Here is a 20491-nt window from a genome sequence, read left to right as displayed (position 1 = left end):
AGCACCTTCTCAAAATGCGACATTTGTACGGCAATCAAGGTCAAGTTAGAATCAACAAAAAATCAAGAGGAGCGTGCCAGATACATGGCACAAAGAAGGGCACACATGTGGCAGCAAATGAGTTGTAGAAATCTATACTATGCTTGGAGAAGCTCTTCCGAAATGAACCCAAACAGGCATTTGTGTATTATACATGATAAGATGGACCAGACCAAGACTGCCATACCACAAATTAAACTAGTTTCTAAATCTCTCAATGGAGAGAGGCTTTCAGTATCCTTAACAGGAATGCTTACTCATGGACATGGATAAACAGTTTATGGTCACTTTGCCTTGGGGTTATGGCCAAGTGATCCCAACTTCACAATTTCATCTCTCTCAAAATGTTTAAGAAACTTAGAAAGAGAAGAGCAACACATGTATGGTAACATGAGCTCACAAAACTCAGATGCAAAACCACGAACAGATCTTTTTTATTGTGTTTTGTCTACTATGGCCCTGTATCAGCATATGGAAGTGCTGAAGGAGAGAAACGCATATTGCAAGCAGAGCATTGAGAGGATGCAGATGCAGAGACACATGTAGAAACACATATGGATACAGAGGAAAATTGTTCTTCACATATGCAGTCAGTCTTTCATACTCTAACACACATGTGTAGGATAGGGGCAATGGCAATGCCTCAAGTTTAATGCCATCAAATTCAAGGACATTTTTCAAGAGACTGCCGAGGACGTTATTGTTGCAACTTAACAATCGTGGTTCTGAAAATAAGAATCGTTATGTATTTGCCTATCTATCCCTATTGGTTACACGAGGAGTGTTTGACATGGTGCAGTTTCATCTTAATCTCTTTTTATGCAACATCCTTGGCTTGATTAAGGATTGTTCCACTCTCATAAGCCATTCTCTTTCTACTTAAGCCAAAACATCACAAATTTTCTAGTTTTCTTCTTCATAAATCAGCCCATTACACTCTTATAATCTCCCTTCAATACCCAATGTCAAGGAAAACACCCAAATTAAGAAGTTCTCAGGAGAGGGCTTCCACACTTGGCAAGTTCTTGTCAAGTACAAGATGATGTCCAAAGGTTTTTGGCCATTCATCTCCGGCACTAAGCTCATTGATCGAACTAAGGCTGAAGATATTGAAGATGATGAGAGGACACAAGCCATCATCATGCTTCATCTTGATGAGGCTCTTATTCACCATGTGGACTTGCTTCCAACTATAAAGGAAAAATGGGATGAGATTGACAAGCTCTATGGAGCTCGTAGCAAGAATTCCAAGATCTCACTTAAAATTGAATTTTCCAGCTTGGAGCTCAAAGAGGGAGATGACATTGGAACCTTTATCTCTCACTTGAAGAGCCTTATGGCTTAACTTGCATCAGTGAATGCGAGAATGGATGAAGATGATGTAGTGGCTGTTTTGTTAAAAGCAGTCAAGAAGATGTACCCCACCTTAGTCACCACCCTAAAGAACATACCTAATCCCACCCTTGAAGGAGTCATTCAATCTTGTCTTGATGAAGAAAAGAGATCAAAGAGAGGAGCTGAATCTTCAAATGCATCGACTCCATTGAATATCGAACAAGCCTTGTCACATCAAGTGAGCAAAGTAAGATGTACCCATTGCAAAAAGGTAAGTCATTTTGCAAATAATTATTGGATCAAATATCCCAACAAGATGAAATGTAACAAGTGTAAACAAACGGGACATATCACCTCTAAATGTCCTAACAAAGAGTCAAAGGCTGACTTTGTATTAACCTCTAACTCCTCTGAGCACTTGTTTTAAATCTCAATGTAACAACACCTATATTCCTAAACCTTGTACGCCTAATATTATAAAGAACCTATGTTCAATACCACCTATTCTAATTCTTTCATAGTTAGTATTGAGGGAGGGTATTAAAAGACTAAGATCATGTAAAAGGGTAGGAGAAGGGTGTGTGTGAATGGACTTATGGTCCACTAGCTCACCTATTTAAAGGTGGAGCTAGAAGGCATTTGTGTGTGAGCTAAGGCCAAGTAGTAGAGAAACGATGTCGATGACAATAGAGAAACGCCGATTAAACCATATAACACTTATAACATGTGTACAAAATATCTGCACACCAAATTTAGGCCCATTACACATCGTCATCCCCTACCTATCCATGCTGATGTGGTGGGGGTATCCACCACCCATAATTCATGGGCAGGCAATCTCCCCCGCCCACACATGGACGGTAGGGTATGTGTGTAACTACACTGCACTGCAAAAAACTTAAAATTGAACAAAGACAATTCGAACTCCTGCTCTTTCAAAATGTTTGCAAAAAATTAACAACATGCAAACCCATCCTAAAATACAATTGAAACAGCCTGAAGGTTACAAAAATAATATTAACTTTGATAGCTTAACTATTAATTATTAACTATTAACTTTGTTAACAACACTATGAGCATAACTTCTCCATCTAAGAGAATAGCTCAATCTAGGACAATCAAAAGAACAACTCGAGGATAACAAGAGCAAACGACGGAGACGAGAGCCAAGAGAACCTACTCTGATACCAATTGTTGGAGTGGAGACAAGATGATAACACAAATATGCAACATAGACGAGCATAGATACAAAGAAGCAAAACACTTAAAAGAGGATAAACACACACAAAAACAAAAACAAAACTTCCCACATCCAGATATTCCTAAACCCCAATGAAAAATTAACCCTGATAACTATAGGTATTGAACCCCCATAATCATATCTCCCTAAACCCAATAAACATGTCTCATTAAACCCTAAGAACCATGCTTCATTTGATCCTTATACATGTAACTTGCAAAAACATAAGTACCATATCTCACCAAACCCTAATTAAGGTACCTTACTACAGCACGATGCAATAGCGTTTGGATAATATATACGTAAAACCCTGGTAACAACAGCTTCCAAGTTATATAATCCCTAACAATGAATGCTAGACCTTAATGACATCTTGCTTAGAAACCTTACAACCACAATTTAACCCTAACATAAATCCTAATGACAAGTAGGTTCCATGTGATGGACTTTTAACCACATAGTAACCCTAGTAAAAAACCATGTACGACCATATCTTACCGCGATGAGCACAAGCCCTAGAGGTAGGGTTCGCTGACCTATAACCATGGCCAGGGTTCCAAAACCCTAAGATGTAAATCTAATGTAGGGTTTTCTACCCTGCGCATGCGTGGTACAGAAAGTGTTATTGTTGAAATTCTCTGCGGGGAAGCGGGCAGAGAAGGGCCCGACGCCGAAGGACAGGTCGGAGCCACTGATGGAGATGGCGTCGATGTTCCACCAGACGAAGAGGATGCGGACGGAGATGCCACGGAGGTCCCGGATCCTCTCGGAGGAGATGGTGCCGGAGATACGGGCGGCGTAACGTACCTCGTAGCTGCGGGGTATGGTGAACCTGCAGGCCCTCTCCAGGTGCAGAACGAAAGCTCCGTCCGCGTCCAGCGTGTAGTCCTCCCCATCATCTTCTACCGTTGCGGGCAAGAGGCCTTCCGGGAAGCCATAGCTAGCCAGCACCTCATACGCTGTCGGCCGCTGCAGTTGCTGTGAAGCCTTGCCAATGCCCATCATCAGGAAGCAGACGTAGATAATGATGATGAACATACCCTCGGCCATGATCTCCCTTCTCTCTCTCTTTGCAGAAGAGCGCATATAAATGATGGATGTTCAAAGACCTTTCAACTTTCAAGGCAGCCTGCTCAGGCAAGAACCTTGCTTTGTGTCTGCTTAATGTCTCCATCTCCACTGTCCAGTGATGTCGCTCACTCTTAATGACAATAGCACGTGTTTTATGCATTTGTCCTAAGTCTCAAAAAAAAAATCTAACCAGTTTAAAAAAAGGACACCTTTAAAGTCCAACCTTCCTCAAAATTTTAAATCTTTAAATTCAAGGCTAAGCAAAATTACAACTTGTTTTTCCCAATTTGAACCATAAAATTTGGTTTTTTTTTGACAGTGCCCCACCCCCTTAAAAATAAAAATAACTAGAACGCTTGGGTGTCCTTATCCTCTTAAGTGGCCTAGCCAGAAGTAAAGCATGCTCGCTAGGGTTTGTAGTGTCTTCATATGCTAACAAAAGTAGAGATCTATGATTAAACTCTCTCTCTCTCTCTCTCTCTCTCTCTCTCTCTCTCTCTCTCTCTCACACACACACACACACGCAGGCATCCATGTCTACAAGCTTGCCCTTGGGTATCTCACTTAGATTCCAATGCTTCTTGTCTCCTCTTCCATGCAAAAATTAGGAGGATCGTCTTGCAAGGGACAGATCTCTCGATCTTTCTTGATAATGTGCGCCATGACGGCGCACATGAGCGCGCTACCCACCACTGAGCTTGGAGATTTGGTCTATGGGACCCTCCCTGGGCATGGTAAGGTCGTGGCCATCGCCGACATGGAGATACCAATGTCCCACTCTCTCATAGACTGGCTGCGCTTCCTCTCCTCCGCAGCCCTCGAAGATTCCTGGATTCTGGCCGCCCAGGTGGCCATGATGGTGTGAAAAATATCACTCCAAATCCTGCAAAGACACTGAGAAACAAGAACGGGAGTACCCTCATCAATAGCCTCGGTGCATCTAGCCTTCCAGATATTCCAGGCTGAGATGCTAGCAAATAATCTCCCAAGAACTGTCTAACCTTTGTGCCGGAGGGACAAAGTGTGAAAGTGGCAAATCGTGAAGACAACACTGCCGAGCAACTCCTTGCCTAACCATAATGGCCAAGCTCCTCTCAGTCCCCTCGAATCTCAGCTGTGGCCCAGACTGTGTCAACCAAATAATAGAACCAAAAGAAATGATAACATCCCTCTTAATCCTACCAAAGAGGTATCGCAGACCAAACCCTCTGTGCTTCCCTGCATTCCCATAAACAATGGTAAACTGACTTCGAAACTCCTGCACATCTAGGGCATGCTGGGCAAGCACCAGTTAACTGACCTCCACTGATTGGTGGCCAGACCACCATGAAGAGAAACCCAGATAAAGGAGGAAATATGTGGCTTCCTATAAGAATGCCACAATCTCCGCCAAAAAACCCTCTGAATGTCAATCGAAATGCCGTAAGATTCCCAATGGGGTCTGAGAGTAGGGACACTCTGAATGTGTCCCAAGATAAGATGTCTGGCATTCCGCACCGTATAACTGAAAAAAGGCATGCTTTTCAAGGGGTTACAAGCATCCTTCCACCCCCACTCACCGGGGTCCCAATGCAAATGTCTGATAGGGCAGCCACCATACAACCAAAGGCTAACGATCATTAATAATCTGTTGTATGTCTTGAAAGCTATTAACTGAAGCTGCATCAAGATACACCGCTGAACCCCTCTTTTTTTTGCAATGTCACAAACCAGGGAAGTCTTCCCACTTGCAGGATACCCCCTTATCACATGGAAGCTGCCTTCTGCTTGGATAAGCTTTTCCATGGCTTTGGCCTCATCTTCCTAATCGATGAAGAGGCCGGCATGTTGTGGAACATCCACAAACCAAGCGCATACACACAAAGTCCCACAAACCTCACAAGCACTGAAATCCATAGCTAACACACAAAGAAGAGCCAGTGTTTTGCTCACTTCGATATTATTGAATCATATGAACTGATAGCATACTACTTGCTTAGCTAGTTGGCTTGCTCTTGTGATTCTCAGCCCACCAGTAGCCATGGCTCAATACCGTCAAGCTCCCGATCAAACGCACAACGTCCACAATCAAGCTCGCAAACAAGCTCAAGGTCTCTTTCAGAAAATCAGAGAGCACAGCCCTAGCCCCCTCGGATGGATCACCCTCACATAAAAACATAAAAAACGATGAGTAGAGGGAGGGCGAAAATCAGCCGCGCACATAACAATAGTCCCAGGTAGCGTTTGGTGCGCACGAAAGTAGCACCTTGATTTAGACATTTTGGGGCAACTTTGATTTGTGCATGCCTCGATACATTGCTTTATATTTTTAGTTTATTTTAGCAGCCTCATAAAAGACCTTTATAGTACCACGTGTCCTAACACTCTTGCTTGCTTTTGTGCAAGGGTGTTAGGCTACTCAAGGTTAAAAAATTTAAAAAATGTTTTTTTTTAAAAACCTTCACTCAAATGGTGAAAATGCCAATGGGAGGTATTTCATACTATTTTAAATATTTCAAAGTAAAAAGTAGAGGAATTTTGAAACCTTCAACCAAATAATTTGCAAGTACTTTTAAATTCTAAGAGGTGTAGTAGTACACAAAACCCCTCATTTTATTTGCATATTTTTTTGTAGAGACGTGGAAAGCATTTTTAATTAGGAATGGAGAGGGGAGGGCAAGACTACATAGGGAGAAAGAAAGTTTGACGCCATATGACCAAATGAGCACATTCAGGTGGTGGTGTCCCCAAATATTAAGGAACATGAAGGCTCATACGATCATCACCATTATCATTAGAAATAAGAAGAAGAAGACGATGTTAACGATGGTGATGATGATGATTCAAATATGTAGTTTCTTTGCACTTACCTAACATGTGCACTAAAGTACAACACACCTAACTAAACCCGTTTTAACATGTCACACACTCCCCAACCCACCTAAGCCACCCTCTTCACCACACCCCAATGTTACTAAGGACATACATAAAATATGGACTAACGAGTCTAAGGACCAAACGTTGAGTATATTTCTCATATGTGTGACATTATAAACCCTTAACATGGCTCTTTGCAAAGGTTTTTTCCTATCTCCATCTAGTAAAAGGGTTTTCCCAATCCACAAAGCTAAGAACCCACTAGCCCCAATAGCTACTACATGATCTTCATTAGCTAATGATATATGTATTAGTGCAAGAGTTTGAGAATAGATCCCTAACAAAGAGGTAGGGTTTAGAAGGGTAGATTCTAAGTGCTTTTGGAAGACATATTCTGCACTGGAACATATCTAAGACTTCTCATTGAGAACCATTATTGAGGAGGCTAAGTTGTGCAACTAACGAGTTTAATATAAGTCAAGACACCTCCTCAAAAGGGTTAATTTATTTGGGCTCTATGGAATTAGTGAGCTAACATTATTGTCAATTGTTTAAAGCCAACTCCCATATGCAACCTTAAAGACTTGGAATTGATTTGATTATAGTTGATTTCTTTTCATATGAAGTTGTGATCAGATTAATATCAACCGCTTCTTGGTTTGTGTTGAGTCATTTAGAAATATAGTGGTATTCAAACTTATGATGTGTTAAGGGGACTATACCTTATGATTTGAGTGTTGCATGGATTTAGGAGTTTGTTGCCTTTTTCATTATCCTCTTTTTTTATTCTACTATTTCCTTTGTGTTATGATTTGATGGATTTTTAAGTGGAATTGTAATGCCCATTATAATTATTAGGTGATTGCTTATGTGAGAAGAATGTAGGGGAGAAGATAAGCTTGAGCTCCTTGGAAGAAAACACACGAGTGGAAGCATGGTAAGGTGGCACCAAAAAGTGGTGTCATTGACACTCCTTTTCAAGTGGTTTGAGGACATTTTTCAAGATTTTAGAAAAAAAAAATATTGTCTTTGTTTTTTTCCTCCCATGTCTTCTTGTCCCATAATAGCTTCACTAGCCCAATGGCCCATTTACATATTTACATATTTACATACATATATATATATATGTATGTATATACGTACATGTATATGTATGTATATATATGTATATATACATACAAATATATGTATATATATATATTATATACATTTATATATATATATGTTCTTGGAAGAGATGTGTTGTTGCTCTTCGTCTTGGACCTATGTGTATTCAAGGATTGCTTGACACGTCCTCTATCTTTCTCTCTCTAGGTTTTGGCAACCGTGATTTGATGGTTTTTCCGAGAGGAAACAAGACTTTGGTATCGAGGAGACAGGCCTATGGTTTATGGGATACAGGTCTATGGTTTATCGGATACAGGTCTTTGGTTTCATGTGGAAAGCATGTCTCTGGATTCATGGAAACAGGTTGTAGTTTTCTCAAGGGTACATGCAAGCTGTGACTATAGGGGAGGACATATGGTTTGCTATAGCCCTACTGCTGTTTGGGAAAGGGTTTGTGGGATCCATGATGGAGAACACCTTTTCAAGCAGGGCCTCTCCTTTCCCGCTTGTGATTCGAATGACATGCTCTCTGGAAAAAAATATTGTCTTTGTTTTTTCCCTCCCATGTCTTCTTGTCTCATAACAGCTTCAAGAGCCTAGTGGCCCACGTCGTTCAGCCACTCCTCTCCTTTCCCTCTTGTGATTCGAATGACATGCTCTCTCTCTCTCTCTCTCTCTCTCTCTCTCTCTCTCTCTCTCTCTCTCTCTCTCTCTCTCTCTCTCTCTCTCTCCCCAAAAGCACACATTCAGGCTTTGGATAGCAAGTTACCTCGGAAACACGCTCTAATCATCTTTGTAGGCCGATACTTGGAGAAGATTTTTAGCTGCTTGGGCAGCATCCTAGCCAAGATGAAAGTTCTCAGTTTCAAACATGATGTTGAAACTGCCCAACATGAAGCTGAAAATGTTTGACATGATAGGGAACATGATTAGAGTTTTAAGGTGGATGCACAACCACCAATAGTCAATTCAAATGACATTAGGCAAGAAGGTCTAAGAGTAATCAGAAAATACTAGGCTGTGAGGCAAAGGGAGCATCGACAGAGAGTGAAGAGCAATGTTAGGGGTATTGAACCATTGTACATTAATGACGGGGAAAAAAAGAAGATTTGCAAACTTGTGGCTACCTATTGGCTTCAACAAACGGAGGGAATTGAGATAGAAACTCAAAAGAGATTTTCAAGGAGCTCCTGCAACATTCCAAATTGAGGGATTTGCAACCCGATCCATTAAACTATAATCGAGGATTTATGGCAAACATTCGAAGCATGTTGTCACAAGTGAAAAGACCCAGATCAAAGAATGAACTTTTCTTGAAGAGATCGATGCTATTGACCTTGCTTAATGGTGAAGGATGCAATGGGGTGATAGTAGTAGGCAAAAATCTGTAAGTGTGGCAAAAGCAGCAAAATTTTTGGGTGTCCATAAGAGAAATCTAAGTGTAGAAAATTCTTGATTACACTTGGAAGATGATGGAGTATTGCCCTTGGAAACATGCAAAAGACAGCTACCCCTCAGTAACATAACCACACATGAGATCAAAGACCTGCTGTTTGACTTTTGCATGTCAAAGACACATGTATATCCAAACAAAAAAGATGTTTGTCGTAATAAGAGGATTGGGCAATGAGCTATTATCAAGCGTCCGATCCACTTGCTCGATGAGCCTCAGGTACCTATCACTTTCTTTAATGGTTTTTGTTAGCATTGCCCAAAGGGAAATGCTATTAGAGACAGCGTGTTGGTTTGTAATGGAGTTTGTAAATCCATGTGAAGAAAAATGTTGAGGTTAGCTGTGACATCATTAAAAGTCTTCCATTAACTAATTTTGTGGGTCTTTTACTTTGAGATTCTCTATTGTGATGTTTCACCAAATGTACACTTGCATTGCCATATTTTGAATATAGAATGACCCCTCGGTTGAATGACAAGTGTTGCCTTCCTCAACCTCATCTAATTTCTTCTCCATGTTTTATTTTAAACTGTGCTTTCTGTTGTTATGTTTTTTGTTTTCAGCACACTCAATCACTGTGTGCATCACACACGAGCCTTGGCTTGTGAATGATGCCCATATGCTGCTTTGTAATAGAGAAGTCATGTAACATTTTCTTGTTGAAACATGTGTTATTATGAGCTTGGGCAATGCTCCAGTGCTCCCTGCATCATTACAATCTAGACTCCTCGAAATTACTTACATAGTAGTTGTTCTTACCGTGTCTAGAACATAGCACTTTTGAGTGTCTTTTTAGTGTGTTTATATGCTTAAAGCAGTGAAAAAGAATTTAAGAGTTTGATAAATAGCTTTCGAGGAGCACATAAGTGTTTTTTGCTATTGTTACGTACTTATAGAAGTCCAAAAGCACTTTTAAGATTGAAAAGAAGTCAACAAGTACTTCTTAGTTTGAAAAGTACTTTTGAGAAGCACACAAGTATTTTTTGCTATTGTTATCTACTAAAAGCAGTCCAAAAATACTTTTTGAGATTGTAAAAGTGCTTTTCAAAAATAATAAGTGGTTTTCAAAAGTCATAAGTAGTTTTGAGATTGGAAAATGCTTTTCAAAGTCATTAGTGGTTTTGAGATTGGAAAAGTGTTTTTCAAAAGTCATAAGTAGTTTTTACTATGGTTATCTTGCAAAGAAAAGAACTTTTGAGAGGTACATAAGTGTCAAAGAAGCAGTTCACAATAACTTTTTGAGATTTGCAAAGCACTTTTCAGAAGATATAAGTGGTTTTTATTATGTAGATCTACCAGAAAAGGCACTTTTCATCCTAAAACAAGCAATTTTCATCCTAAAACAAGCACTTTTCACCTTACTAAAACCACTTTTCATCTTAAATCAAGCACTTTTGAGAAGTCCATAAGTGTTTTGTCCTATTGTTGTCTACTAAAAGTGCTAGAAGCACTCCAAAAGCACCTGTTAAGGTGTTTCAAGACATAGAATGAGTCAACGAGGATGGTCTAAAGAAAAAGAGAAAAGATCTCACAATGGTGCAAATGGGATGTCTAGATTTCATATCCTTTTGTAAAAACAAAATCAAGAGCTTCATGGTGCATAACTTCATCTATAGGTGGCAAGCTCAACAATTCAAAGATTGTCTGAAAAGATTTCCTGATGACATATTGGTCTCAGTGATTAACATTGCAGAGAACTACTTATTTTAAGGAACAAAATGAGATTCAATCTATGCATTGGCACTGTGAGCAGGTCACAATATTAGTACACATTACTTATATTCACGCCAATAACAATGATGTGAAAAAGACTTATCACTTCTATATCTATGATGATAAAACACATGACACATTGTTTGTTCAGCATTGTTTGCTTTTGCATGATAGGTGGCTTAAGGATCAGGGCATGAGTTGAAACGTCATTGGGTGTGGTCATATGGTTATGCAGCACAATTCAAGGCGAAGCGTCCATTCTATTTTGTGGCAAGATACTTTGCCACAACTGGCTTGGAGAAGTCGTGGAATTTTCCATGTTCAGGGCATGGAAAGGGAGAACACGATGGAGTAGATGCAGTCATAAAACGAGAGTTGACACATGAACAACTAAAACCAAATGGAAGCGTGCTAAAATGTGCACACAATTGTGTTACTTTCTTGAGGACACGTTTTTCTCACAATGATGTGCAAAGGGTCTTCTGGGAGATCAAGGTAGGTGATGTGTCAAAAGAAAATATGTGGGATTGCAAGCGCATAGACAAGTCCCGCTCTATGCATTCAATGAATGGATATTCAGCCACCACCAGTGATACATGTGCTATAAGATATCAAACATTATCATGCTTTTGTGATCAATGTATGGATGGGCATTGGAGAATATGTAGGAATAAGCCAATTGTACAGATCTGGGAGTACCACACTATTGAACCCTCAGCTAATGCTAAAGAGAATGATGGTAGCTCAAGTGATGAGGATGATACTGATGTCCCATTATATGTAGGTCATCCTGATGCCTTGTGTGTGGGAGAAAACTTTGTTGTAAATGTGTAGGACATCCAGAATAGTATAGAGTTTTACATCATTAAGTGCATTACTACAAAGGAAAAACTTGGTAGAGCACGATCAAACAATTGGGGTAATGTTTTCGCTACACATTCATTGGTACTACAAAAAACTCCACGATGATGTTTGGCAGTTGCTTATAGATAAGCCTCATGTTCTCATATACTCACACTTGGTCCGAGCCATCAAGTTCCATATGGAACCTATACTTGATCATACAAACCTTTATAGGTTTTATCAAGAAATCAAAGAAAATATTTATAATAACATGCCTTTTAACCTGTAGTTTGATCCTACTTTGCCCCATGTCTTTTGACTTGTAGTTCTCCTCTTGAAAATTAGGTGCTTAGACTTCTTTTGTTAGGGTGAAATTTCAGCAGTTCTTTTTTTGTGCCTTTACTCATGTTTTATCAATTAGTGCCTTGAGCTCCTACTTCATCCCATGTGGGCAATTTTATTTCCACACTTGTCTCTCTTGTACAGTGATTTGCTTTTAGTATAAAGTTCTACTCTCTTTTTTTTTAAATGATGAAAGTGTGAGTTGAAATACACCAAAATCTACAAGGACCAAATTGCCATATATATTCGTATTAGTGTATCAAATCCTTTACAATCTTCATTCATATGAAAATTACATAGTGTTGCGCCTAGCAGCTCCGTGGCAGTAGAAGGCGCAGTCAACCCACTCCACATGTCGTGAGCACCACCTTGATATCGCACGTGTGGAGGTGGTGGACTGTAACCACCAGAAAGCCGTTGCCAAGCACAAGAAGTCTAAGCTTAAAAGGGTGACTGATCACTATTGAGAGATAGAGTTAGAGACACACTCAAAGAGAAGGAATGTATGAAGGGTGCAATTATTGTATACTCTCAATTGGTAGTTGACAGTCTGTGTTACGAAGCTTATTATAGGAATAGTACTCAGGAAGTGATAGCTTGTGTCAGGCGATTTCTCTATAATAGTCTGTAATACTTGTGGTGAGTAATCAAGAGCAATGTTGCCATTCCATCATGTCTTTGTGTTACTCTCTGCACTGTGTTGATTAAGCATGATGTGTCTCTGCTTAAAAGGGTGACTGATCACTATTGAGAGATAGAGAGAGAGACACACTCAAAGAGAAGGAATGTATGAAGGGTGCAATTATTGTAAACTCTCACTTGGTAGTTGATAGTCTGTGTTACGAAGCTTGTTATAGGAATAGTACTCAGGAGAAGTGATAGCTTGTGTCAGGCGATTTCTCTATAATAGTCTGTAATACTTGTGGTGAGTAATCAAGAGCAATGTTGCCATTCCATCATGTTTTTGTGTTACTCTTTGCACTGTGTTGATTAAGCATGATGTGTCTCTATTTTAATAAACATGATACGCATGAATGAGAGAGTGAGTGAGATTTCCAGTGGAGGGTTGCAAAGTGAAAACTGAGAGAGTGTGAGTGAAGGTTTGCACAGTAGAGGAGTGTTCTCTGTGTCCCCATGACCACTTAAGAGTTGGTGTTCGTATCCAAAAAATATGGCAGGTGACTACACATCTCCCATGGCATTGCATGACTGGTCTGTCACACCAAACTAATGTCTTGCCATTTTGCTGAGAGGGAAATCAGCGAGAAACACTTGGGAGAATTGTGCTAAGGAAATCCCTTACCCCGCAACTCTACTGGACCGCTACTGCAACTCTGCAAGGAAACTTCCTGTGGAAGAAACTCTACAACATCCTGGCTGCAAAACCCTCAAGTTGAGGAAATCGTAGCAAAGCAAGAAAACCCCCGCCCCGCTGAGTAGCATTCCACACCTTCAGGCAAAGGAAAGTTGTGGGTCTACTTAAAAGAAGTCTCCAGAGAAACCATAACATGGAAGGAACTTTCCGAAAAAATCAGTGTGTGTGAAGAACCTTTCACCAAAAAACCCAATGAGATTCAGGCATGCTTTCCACATAATCAAGAATCTAAAGATGGTGAAAAGTAATGTTCCAAGAGATCCTCTAGGAATCTCGCGGTTGGGAGTGCCTCATACCTTGACAATCAAGAAGTCAGTGCGGAAACTTCTGCAACCTCGCACAAGCAAGAGGAAGTGTTAGAATTCATGCACAATTTAGACCAAGAAAAGGAGTACCATGAGCAAGAAGCCATGTACAATCTAGGTCCAAAAAGCCCAAAAAGAGTGGAGCAACAAATCCAGGAAGAACAACCACAACAAAACCCCCATAAAAGGTTCAAGGGAGCCATGGCGTCATCAGCCAAAAATTTCTTAGTGTTCTCAGGACAGAAAGGGGAAGATGCAGATCTACATGTGAGGAGGTTTGAGCAATACTAGAAAGTGGCCAGAGCTCGGGATGTGGAAGAGCTAGAGCTGAGTGAAATCCGCAGAGATGCTTTCACATGAATACCTTCAAAGACAGATCCATGGAGTGGGTGTCAAGATATTAAGACAATCATTTCTAGACCTATGAAGAGGTCATGACTGCTTTTTTGGGAAGATTTCGCAAGATAAAGTCTACAACTCAACTCTGTGATCAAATGAGAGAGCTCTGATAAGAGGACATGAATGTGGAAGCCTATGCAACAAATCTGCTAAGCTTGAGGCAAAGAGTGGCGAAACAAACTCGACGCTCAATGCAAATTGTTGCTAATTGGTTAGTCCAAGGGTTTAAGCCAGACATTCACACAGCATTCAGCACAAAGCAAGCAAAAATTGAAGAGGAGTTCAAGGAACTAGTTGAGCTGGACAAAATGACACAAAAAAGAAGTCGAGAAAGAAGACAAAAAAGGAAGCCCAAGAAGAGTGTCACCATTGAAGAGGATGATTCAAGCGACTCCTCGCCAGACACTCCAGTGGTGGTGGTAAAGAAAAAGAAAGACAAAAAGAAGAAAACTGGGAAGGCACAAGCAAGCCCCGCGGAGAATTGATGATGCAGGTAAAGCGGCTAGGTAAAGCGGCTAATGCAAGAAATGAAAAAGAGCAAAGGCTCAGATTTTTGCAAAAATGTGTTCTGTTACCAATGCAAACAGGAAAGTCGCCTCAAGGAGGAATGCACTGTGCCACCAACTTGTACCATTTGTAAATGTACAACCATAGTACATGGAACTGCAGGTACAACATGAAAAATAGAGCTCCCATGGTGAACAGCATGGAAGGAGCAAAAAGAAGACCCCCAGGAATGGGAAGGTATAGAAACAAAGGCCGTGGAAATTTTTCAGGAAGAAGAGGCCAAGGATGTGCCGGCAGTTCTACAACCTTCACATGCTACTATTGTCAATAATCTAGACACACCAAAGTGGAATGTGCCATGAAGAAAAATCATGATAAAGAAAGACAAGCAGAATTGATGCAGGTAGATGACATATACAAATGGAGGTTCATGACATCTTGGTAGTCACAAGGGCAAAAGCTAATGAATCTTATGTAAAAATAACTCTACTAGATAATCAAGACTCACCCAAAGCCCACAAGAAGGAAGCTATAGACTGGGAACATCAGGAAAAGGTGAGGATACGAACTACTAAGGATCTCTCACAAAGTGATAATGCACCTCAATGTGCTTTGTCCTAGCATGATACATTAGGTTACTCGTGCTACTCATGTTATCACAATAGATGATAATAACCCTATCCATGGGCTTACCCATATCTACCAATAGCTTCTCTAACCAAGCTACCTCACATGTTGTCATAGTAGCAGTGCCCCTGCACTCAGCCTTTATACTCGATAAAGCAACTATTGGTTGGCTCTTGCAAGTCCAGGTAACACTAGCACTCCCAAAAGAAACTCCCAAAGAAATAATGAAGCTGTTAAGATACTACCAACCCAATCTGCATATATATATCCAAGTACCTATATATGTACCTTAGCGCCTTAAAATAGTCCATAGTGTACTATGGACTTTATATGTCTGAGTACCCTTCTAGCCGCATCCAAGTATGGCTTCCTTGGGCCCTGCATAAAGTGACTCAGTAACCTAACACCATAGCTCAAATATAGCCTGATGATAGTTATGTAAATCAAACTCCCTAGAATGCACCTATACATATAGTAGGGTCCTCCAAAATATCACTTATATCTACAGCAACTTTTGTGTTTACTCCAATGGCACTGAGATTGGCTTACAATCTGTCATCCCATACTTGGCCAATATGTCCAAAGCATACTACCTCTGTAGAATCCAAATCCCTTGAGGTGATCTAATCATCTCTATACCCGGGAAGTACTACACCTCCACCCTAATCCTTCATTTCGAACTTCCTCTTATGGAGCATCTTCAACCTCATGAATGTCACTATCACTATCCCTTGTGACAATCAAGTCATCAAAATAGATGACTACTAAAATAATACCCCTATCACTCTTTTTTACATAAAGTGAAAAATTTGCTATAGATATACGATATCCAATAGTGATAAGATACTCCATATCTTATACAAGGCTTTACACAACCTACAAACAAACTTTGGTGGGTGTGCATCGTCCCCATATGTTGATGGGCTGCACCATGTAGACCTCCCCATCATGAAGAGCCTAATGTATACCTTAAAGAGATAAGAATGATTGCATCATTGATTTGACTTCTCTTGTCTCTCTTAGAATGGCAATGTCTTTATATATTGTCTCTCCAGAGGTAGATTCATACTCATGTGTCTCCTAAAATCCTAATTAATGCAAGACTAGTGTCAAAATTTATGTAAAGATTTAACATAAGGCTTAAAAAAGTTTACAAAATGGCACATTCATAGCTAGAGGGGTTGTTTTTGCTCTTAGATATTACCAGAGATGTTGTTTTTGCTCTTAGATATTACCAGAGATGCTGTTTTGTTGCCGATGGTGCATGTTATCGGATGTATTGGAGCATTAGACATCACTCTCATTGGAAATATATGGAATGTAAAAAAATATTAAGCCAAATCAAAGGGGGCTTAAATATATGTATGAATGTGAAAAAATATAAAACCAAATTAGAGGGGGCTTAAATAAGTTCGCCTATCCGAAACTAAGAGGTGTTTTGCCTCAAAAACTTATCCTCTTTTTCTTTTTAAAAAAGAGTTTTTTTCAGTTGGAAATAGGAAAAATTTGATGTTAAACATTGTTGTGGGGAAAAGAGCCCTTGTACTTTTTCAAAAAAATCTAAGACACATATTTTGGAAAAAGAGCCCACTTGCTTTTTCAAAAAAGAGCGTCATTGGAAAAGGAAAACTTTTAAAAAAAATCTATCTCAAAATCTGTTATTTAAATTAGGCTATGTATTTTTGAAATATGACACTTTAGAAAATGAGTCAAAGAAGACAATTTATACTTAAGTGAGTTTTTAAAAAGTTATTTCGATGTATATATATCGTTGAAAAAATGGAAAGCTTAAATAAACTATTTCTCGAAATGTGCTATTTAAATTGGGCTATGTATTTTTTAATATGACATTTAATTTTTAGAAAATGAGTCAAAGAAGTTGTTTATGCTCATGTGAGGTTTTAAAAAGAGTGCTAGTGTATATATATACCACAACCGTTAAATTTTGGATTTTATTTACATCACACTAGGATTTTAGGAGCCTTAACTGCAGTTAGAGGATACCAAAGAGTTATTTGAAGAAGAGACTTTTGGGAAGAAGTTGTTTGATTTTCTTTACAAAATTGGGCAGAGTAAAAGTTTACACATATCAGAGAGAAATATTCAATCCCAAGGTTAATCTTGGTGTCACATGCGCAGAAGCTCTATGTGTTCTTTTAGCCCTAAATACCTTTCCTAGGAACAACTTGATGCAAAAACCACAAAGCATAGATGGAGAGAACAGAGAGAGATAGCTGTATTTTTAATATATTTATAATGCACAAAAAGGTACAAGTCTTGACAAGCCCTAGGCTGCCATGAAAAGGTAGCAACACCTAGTCTAAATCCTACTCTATGACCTAACATTATTGAATTGTTAAATAACAAGCAATGAGCCAGCCTTTGTTATTTATAGGCCTTTAAAGAATATGTGAACTTGTCAATATGTTATCAGCCAGTTCCCTAGACCTAAATTAATCCCTTCTTAGCACACCATATTCTAGATGACCTTTTGTTGGCCGATAGAGAACTTGGTCCACCTGTATACCTTCCATGCCTTTTGACAGTTGCAGCTCAAGCTCTTGAATCTAGTCTTTATCTATTGCTGCACAAGAATTAGCCCTAGGATGAGCATGTCCATGTGAACATGCACGTGACATCCCCTTCTGCTAAACTTGATGAGAGGATTCCAACTTCTGACCTTGGATGACTGTCATCATTCCTTCCATGCCTTTTGACAGTGCTGAAGCTCTTGAATCTAGTCTTTATCTACTGCATATCAGGGATTAGCCCTGGGATGAGCATGTCCATGTGCATGCACATGATACTTGGCAAGCTAAGAAAAAGAACTTATGCCTTTTATGAAGACATCTTTTTAGAATTTCATAGGACTACATATGGGAATTCATTGGTTATTGAATCTAAGAAATTTCAAAGGATTATATATGGGCATTCATTAGTTATTAAATCTAAGAAATTTTAGAGAATTATATATGGGCATTCATTGCTTGAATCTAAGGAATATATACAAGTTAGTGACCTTCTATTGAGACCACCAATCAAAGAAATAATATGCCAGCCACCAATCAGAGAAATATTAGTGACCTTTTTTACCACTAATTAGAGAAATATTCGATCCAAGATTAACCTTGGTGAGTTAATAAAAAGAACTTCTGCTTACCATGAAGACCTCTTTTTTAGAATTTCAAAGGATTGTATATGGGTATTCATTGGTTATTAAATCAAAGGAATATATGCATGTTAGTGACCTTCTATCGACTACTACTACCGAGATGAGAAATCAAGAATCACAAAAAGATATATTTCCATGCCAAAGAAGAATGTCAAGTGTACATCGACATGTACTTCATATGGAGCAGAAACATGCAAGTTCTATTAGAGGATTTTGCACTAATGTGCTACATATACTTGTTGAAAGTTGACAAAGACGACAACACTAATAGTAATAAAGACTCTGCCATGATATTCCAAACCAATGTATGTATTGGAGATATAGAAGAAGATGAGGACATAGAGAACCCTTTGGAGCTCGAAGTGCAGGCAAAGCTCAACAAAGGACATTACATTATAGAACTCAATGCAAGCACAATTGAGGAAGAGAATGTCACTAGATAAGAATGAGAAAGATCAGTGAACATATGATCTTTGAATCAGACACTAATATGGAAAGAACACCCTCCTTAAAGCCACAACCACAAGTCATCATAGGCACCACAATATTTTCTCTAATGTGATAGGTGATTAACATGCCACGTCATGACCATTTTGGGAAATTCTTGAATATGCAAAATTGCCCATCATGTCATATATCATTGAAAAGATCTCGAAGAGTAGATTCCCAATTTACAATCTTTGATAAATTTTAATTTGATTTGTAAAAAGGGCCCCTTTTTAGTCCAAATTTTGCCTAATGCTTGCCCCTACCATCCTTTATTATCAATAACAAGGAATTTGTCATGCATGAGTCTCATTATCATCATTCTTGTGTTTAAAAGAGGTACAAAGGCTGGCAATTTCTAACTATATGGGCAGAATGGCCTCCACCCCATAGGCCAAATGAAATGGCATCATGAAACCAAGAGAAATCTTGTGAGTGGTCTTTTAATCCCATAATACTTCTCTGGTAATGAACATCCCATATCCTCTTCTTAGCATCCACTAGCTTAGGCAAAGATCCATACAAGGTATCATATGGTAATAGGCATCCTCCATGTGTTCACACAAAAGAGAGTGGATGAAATCACAAGGACTATGAGGCATCTCTCTATGCCCACTAAGAGAAACATAACACATCATAAAAAAGTTGGAACTCAACATGGTAACGGCAATAACATGTGTCACATGAGTACCTCACAAACTAAGGATTACACCCCTCAAATGAACTTTTCCCAATTTTAAGGTCTAAAAATGATGCCACAAACTGAGAATACAACTCGGTTTGGGTCATTTCATGAAAGCATGCAATGTGCTCACTGAACCTTCCTCTTGTGTCTTGCACAAAGCTTTCTTGAAAACTGGTGAGACACAACAATTTTTCTCCCAAAACCTTTCTATCAAGGCTCTAGTGGTTTCATCTAGTAGGTGATCATGCCTAACTACACGACCACTACTCACCCCCACAAAGAACTAGCCTCGTTGCATCATCTAAACTTTGACATCTAATAGAGCCAACTCTAAGTACGTGTGGTGATATGGAAAGGAGATGAGATGTGGCACTCACCTTACCCTTCATTTAGGAGCTACTTATGGCTTCCACAATAGCACGTCCCAGTAGCCAAAGCGTTTGCATAGTTTCTCTTCTTGTTAATTGCATAAGAACGATGAACACTTTGTAGCACCGCCATGCCAGCTCTCCTCTCTCTTTGACCTCCAATGTCAGAAAGGGCCTTGCACTCGATCGATCAAAGCATCAAGCACGCATGCTTGTGATGAAGGCGTGAGGTCTTTAAAATAGGACTAGAAGATTGCATGGGCACGGCAATGTGCCCACGACTTTTGATTGTTCTTTCCTATCCACACTATGGACCCCCAAAGGAGGAGGGTTGGGTTCTTGTGAAAGAGAAGGGGGGTTCTTGTGAAAGATAATGGGGGGGTTTGAGAAGGAGAAAGGGCTTGTTTATGTGGATTATCTAAACTAAGGGATGAGGAGAGGAAGAGGAGGGGAAAAGCTTGGATCGTCACCAACGGAAGGTATTTCTCATTGTCGTGCTCTCCACTCTCTCTTTCTCTAACGGGCTACCCTTTTCCTCTCCTCCTCTTGAGCTTGGTGGATGGGGAGA

General features: G+C 39.6%; 1 protein-coding gene across 1 annotated transcript; it reads right to left on the bottom strand.

Annotated features, from left to right (window-relative positions):
• Positions 1-2782: 2782 nt before the first annotated feature.
• On the bottom strand, positions 2783-3803 carry LOC147623876 (uncharacterized). Its single transcript, XM_086820514.1, has one exon. The coding sequence runs from the start codon at positions 3698-3700 to the stop codon at positions 3179-3181; it is 522 nt and encodes a 173-aa protein (XP_086676640.1). The 5' UTR covers positions 3701-3803; the 3' UTR covers positions 2783-3178.
• Between the last annotated feature and the right edge of the window lie 16688 nt (positions 3804-20491).

The sequence above is a fragment of the Cibotium barometz genome, chromosome 26 (assembly GCF_041138505.1).
Source record: "Cibotium barometz isolate CiBa-2024 chromosome 26, ASM4113850v1, whole genome shotgun sequence".
Classification (NCBI taxonomy): Eukaryota; Viridiplantae; Streptophyta; class Polypodiopsida; order Cyatheales; family Cibotiaceae; genus Cibotium; species Cibotium barometz.
Note: the sequence above shows the minus strand (reverse complement) of the source record. Positions and strands in the feature narration are given on the sequence as shown.

Bases quoted from the DNA above. Each gene is read 5' to 3' on its own strand.
- LOC147623876 (XM_086820514.1), bottom strand. From the start codon at position 3,700: ATGCGCTCTTCTGCAAAGAGAGAGAGAAGGGAGATCATGGCCGAGGGT.